Consider the following 5,243-nt stretch of genomic DNA (forward strand, 5'->3'; position numbering starts at 1 on the left):
TCCCATGCCAATAAAGTGTGTGTGAGAGAGAGAGAGAGAGAGAGAGAGAGAGAGAGAGAGAGAGAGAGAGAGAGAGAGAGAGAGAGAGAGAGAGAGAGAGAGAGAGAGAGTATTCTACTTCCCTTGCTTTGGCAATGTTAACACACGTTTCCCATGCCAATAAAGCCCTTAAATTGAATTAAATTGAATTGAGAGAGAGAGACAGAGAGAGAGAGAGAGAGAGAGAGAGAGAGAGAGAGAGAGAGAGAGAGAGAGAGAGAGAGAGAGAGAGAGAGAGAGAGAGAGAGAGAGAGAGAGAGAGAGAGAGAGAGAGAGGAGAGAGAGAGAGAGAGAGAAGAGAGAGAGAGAGAGAGAAGAGAGAGAGAGAGAGAGAGAGAGAGAGAGAGAGAGAGAGAGAGCGAGAGAGAGAGAGAGAGAGAGAGAGAGTCATTCTGGTAAAGGCTATAAATTCCTTGATATAAAGTCTTTATAGGGTTTAGTCAGACCTCTACAACCTCACCACTCTGGATGGACCAACCTACAGGAAACTAACACAAGACTAACAAGGAACCATTAGATAACCTTTGATATTCTGTGACTTTCTGTGAGTATTCCTCTCCAGATTGATATTGACTTACTCTACTGTCTCAGGACGGTATAGTTATCTCTGTATATATGAGTTCTTTCTGAAACCTGACATTAGTTTCTCAATCCTTGCTACTGCCTCCTGTGTAATTAGTTACATTGAAAAACATAATTTAATCCAGGACATAAGGACAACTTTTACTGTCCAGAGTAAATGTGAGTTTAGTTCACGTGTTATTAATGCACGGCAGTCCTATGTGAGATTCACCTGAAATCAGTAACCAACAGTGTTCTCTCTCTGACCTACAGCTCCCTACTTCTACAGTACTGCTATACAGTATTCAGATGTACAGTATTACTATACAGTATTCAGATGTACAGTATTACTATACGGTATTCAGATGTACAGTATTACTATACAGTATTCAGATGTACAGTATTACTATACGGTATTCAGATGTACAGTATTACTATACGGTATTCAGATGTACAGTATTACTATACGGTATTCAGATGTACAGTATTACTATACGGTATTCAGATGTACAGTATTACTATACAGTATTCAGATGTACAGTATTACTATACGGTATTCAGATGTACAGTATTACTATACGGTATTCAGATGTACAGTATTACTATACGGTATTCAGATATACAGTATTACTATACAGTATTCAGATGTACAGTATTACTATACAGTATTCAGATGTACAGTATTACTATACAGTATTCAGATGTACAGTATTACTATACAGTATTCAGATGTACAGTATTACTATACAGTATTCAGATGTACAGTACTACTATACGGTATTCAGATGTACAGTATTACTATACAGTATTCAGATGTACAGTATTACTATACAGTATTCAGATGTACAGTATTACTATACAGTATTCAGATGTACAGTATTACTATACAGTATTCAGATGTACAGTATTACTATACAGTATTCAGATGTACAGTATTACTATACAGTATTCAGATGTACAGTACTACTATACGGTATTCAGATGTACAGTATTACTATACAGTATTCAGATGTACAGTATTACTATACGGTATTCAGATGTACAGTATTACTATACAGTATTCAGATGTAGAGTACTGCTATACAGTATTCAGATATACAGTACTGCTATACAGTATTCAGATGTACAGTATTACTATACGGTATTCAGATGTACAGTATTACTATACAGGCTGTGTCTGTTTAAACGTTCAGTTATTCAGTTTATATTCTCTGGGGTGGTTTCTTTACTTTTAACAAGTTCTTTATGGTCCAGAACTAGAGTTAATCTGTGCTTGTGAAACACCCAGCCCACTGCCTCCCTCTGACAGAATGACCTCTCTCTCCCCAGGCGGGCAAGATGATGATGTCAGTGAAAGGCAGTGTGTTCCTCCTGGGGCTCTACTTCACCACACAGATCTCAGGTGAAAACAACCTCTTAACCCTGACCTTTCACCCCTGACCTTTCAACATCTGACCCTTGACTTCTAACCTCTCCACCTATAACCGCTCCAAACTCTCTTCTTTCTCCTTTATCATTCACCTCTCAGCCTCAGGTGACTCTAAACTTTACACCTCATTTATAACCCTATCCCTCCCTCTCTCTCTCCTTCCCTCCCCCTCTCTCTCTCTCGTCCTCCCTCGGTCCGTCCCTCCCCCTCTCTCCCTCCCTCCCCCTCTCCCCCCTCCCCCTCGCCCTCCTCTCTCTCCCTCCTCCCTCCCTCACACCCTCCCTCCCTCTCCCCCTCTCTCTCCCTCCCTCCCTTCCTCCCCCTCTCTCGCCCTCCCTCCCTCCCCCTCTCTCGCCCTCCCTCCCTTGCTCCCCCTCCCTCCCCTCCCCCTCCCTTTAACTCCCTCCCTCCCCAGGGTTAGTGTTGCAGTCAGAGCCGGCAGTCAGTGGAGGGTTTGTCCAAACAGAGCTGGAGAAGACAGTGTCTCTGACCTGTCTTTCTGAGGGGGCGGGGCATGATCCCCAGGAGGCAGAGCTGGTGTGGCTGAGGAACAATCAGCTGATCAGCGTTGCAGCAGGCAACACCCAGGGCAGCAGCAGACTCTGTGTCACGCCTGTAACCCACAAAGACCACGGCGCCATCTTTACCTGCCAGATGAAGAACGATTCCAGCGTCAACGCCTCAGTCCAGCTGGAGGTCACTTGTAGGTCTCTCTCTCTCACACACACTTCTCCAGGGTCACCTTCCAACTATCTCAATAGCTAATAACTTTATCACTTCCCTTCTGATTTCTGCATTTTAAACTCTAACCTGTGACCCGTTACCTCTGACCTCTAACCTGTGCTCCCTAGACGCCCCATTGCACTCTGGGATGGAGGAGGTGTCGGTGGAGCAGACTAGGGAGCTGGAATTGTCATGTGACGTCTTTGCCAACCCCCCTGTCTTGGTGTCATGGCAACGGCACGGAGCCCCCATTGACCTATTAGAGGGCGGCTTCCTGCTGACCAATGACGGCTGTAAGTCTCGTCTGAAGGTGGGCCAGGTGGACAGGGCAGCACACCAAGGTCCCTACAGCTGTGTGACGTCATCGCCCATCTACCCAAATAGCACCAAATCCTTCAAGGTCACCGTCACAGGTCAGGGAAGGGTCACGCTCCCACAATGCACCACACTTACTTCTCTGCATTTACCTCAGACCTAGAGTCCTTTCTTTCTCTCCTGATGTCATCTAATCATGTTTTCTCCTCTCCTCTCCTCTCCTCTCCTCTCCTCTCCTCTCCTCTCCTCTCCTCTCCTCTCCTCTCCTCTCCTCTCCTCTCCTCTCCTCTCCTCTCCTCTCCTCTCCTCTCTCTAGATAAGACTGTTCAGTTCGAGACAGACCTGATCTTCCCCATGATAGCAGGCCTGGTGGTGATAGGCTGTACCACGTTGCTGGCCATAGTCTCTCGCTGGAGGAGGATCACACAGGTAACACAAATACACACACATTTTTGTTTTACTATCCTTGTGGGGACCAAACAATTGATTCCCATTCAAAATCCGATTTTCCCTAATGCTAAACCTTAACCCTTAACCTAATCCTAACCTTAACCCTTAACCTAATCCTAACCTTAACCCTTAACCTAATCCTAACCTTAACCCTTAACCTAATCCTAACCTTAACCCTTAACCCTTAACCTAATCCTAAACTTAACCCTTAACCTAATCCTAACCTTAACCCTTAACCTAATCCTAACCTTAACCCTTAACCTAATCCTAACCTTAACCCTTAACCTAATCCTAACCTTAACCCTTAACCCTTAACCTAATCCTAACCTTAACCCTTAACCCTTAAACCTTAACCTAATCCTAACCTTAACCCTTAACCTAATCCTAACCTTAACCCTTAACCTAATCCTAACCTTAACCCTTAACCCTTAACCTAATCCTAACCTTAACCCTTAACCCTTAAACCTTAACCTAATCCTAACCTTAACCCTTAACCTAATCCTAACCTTAACCCTTAACCTAATCCTAACCTTAACCCTTAACCTAATCCTAACCTTAACCCTTAACCTAATCCTAATCTTAACCCTTAACCTAATCCTAACCTTAACCCTTAACCCTTAACCTAATCCTAACCTTAACCCTTAACCCTTAACCTACTCCTAACCTTAACCCTTAACCTAATCCTAATCCTAATCCTAACCCTAATCCTAATCCTAATCCTAATCCTAACCTTAACCCTTAACCCTTAACCCTTAACCCTTAACCCTTAACCTAATCCTAATCCTAATCCTAACCCTAACCCTAACCCTAACCCTAACCCTAATCCTAATCCTAACCTTAACCCCAAACCCCAAACCCTAACCCTAATTGTAACCCTAATTGTAATCCTAACTCTAATCTTAAAATAGCCTTTTTCCTCGTGGTGGAATGTTCGTTGTTGTTTGAGAACTTCTGGTCCCCACAAGGATAGTAAAACTAAACACACACACAGACAGAGACATAACACCCCACTTCCTGTTTCCTGTTTCCTCACAGTGCTGCAAGTAGGAGGCTCTGAGCCCGCCACACCGCCGACCACAGCCAATGAGATCAGAGAATATGGCCCTGGAGCCCCTCCATTGGATAGAGGGAAACCATGAGTGGTTCTTTACTGATGAATAGGTTTTGGGATGTACTGTATGTCTGATTTCATTAATATAATCTATTGGATTTGTGATGTGAAAATATTGTATTTCTAAATCAAATTAAAGAGACACTCAGTCATATATTTAACCCAGTCTGTTTGATACGATACTGTGTTGTTGATGAGCTGTCATCTGATAGTTGGGCCAGGGGGAGGGGCCAGGGGTTCTCTGGAGGGGCCAGGGGGGGGGGCCAGGGGGAGGGGCCAGGGGTTCTCTGTTCCATGGTGTACAGCAGCCAGGGTTTATATATACCAGGCTAGGACTGGGGAACAGCAGCCAGGGTTTATATATACCAGGCTAGGACTGGGGAACAGCAGCCAGGGTTTATATATACCAGGCTAGGACTGGGGAACAGCAGCCAGGGTTTATATATACCAGGCTAGGACTGGGGAACAGCAGCCAGGGTTTATATATACCAGGCTAGCTAGGACTGGGGAACAGCAGCCAGGGTTTATATATACCAGGCTAGGACTGGGGAACAGCAGCTAGGGTTTATATATACCAGGCTAGGACTGGGGAACAGCAGCCAGGGTTTATATATA

General features: G+C 44.6%; 1 protein-coding gene across 1 annotated transcript; it reads left to right on the forward strand.

Annotated features, from left to right (window-relative positions):
• Positions 1–468: 468 nt before the first annotated feature.
• Positions 469–4,789, forward strand: tmigd1 (transmembrane and immunoglobulin domain containing 1). The gene is made up of 6 exons (XM_041870952.1): positions 469–583; positions 1,930–2,002; positions 2,445–2,732; positions 2,881–3,165; positions 3,384–3,496; positions 4,553–4,789. Exons 2-6 carry the CDS (start codon positions 1,939–1,941, stop codon positions 4,562–4,564), a joined length of 762 nt encoding a protein of 253 aa, XP_041726886.1. The 5' UTR covers positions 469–583; positions 1,930–1,938; the 3' UTR covers positions 4,565–4,789.
• Positions 4,790–5,243: the final 454 nt, after the last annotated feature.

The sequence above is a fragment of the Coregonus clupeaformis genome, chromosome 34 (assembly GCF_020615455.1).
Source record: "Coregonus clupeaformis isolate EN_2021a chromosome 34, ASM2061545v1, whole genome shotgun sequence".
In the NCBI taxonomy this organism is placed as follows: Eukaryota; Metazoa; Chordata; class Actinopteri; order Salmoniformes; family Salmonidae; genus Coregonus; species Coregonus clupeaformis.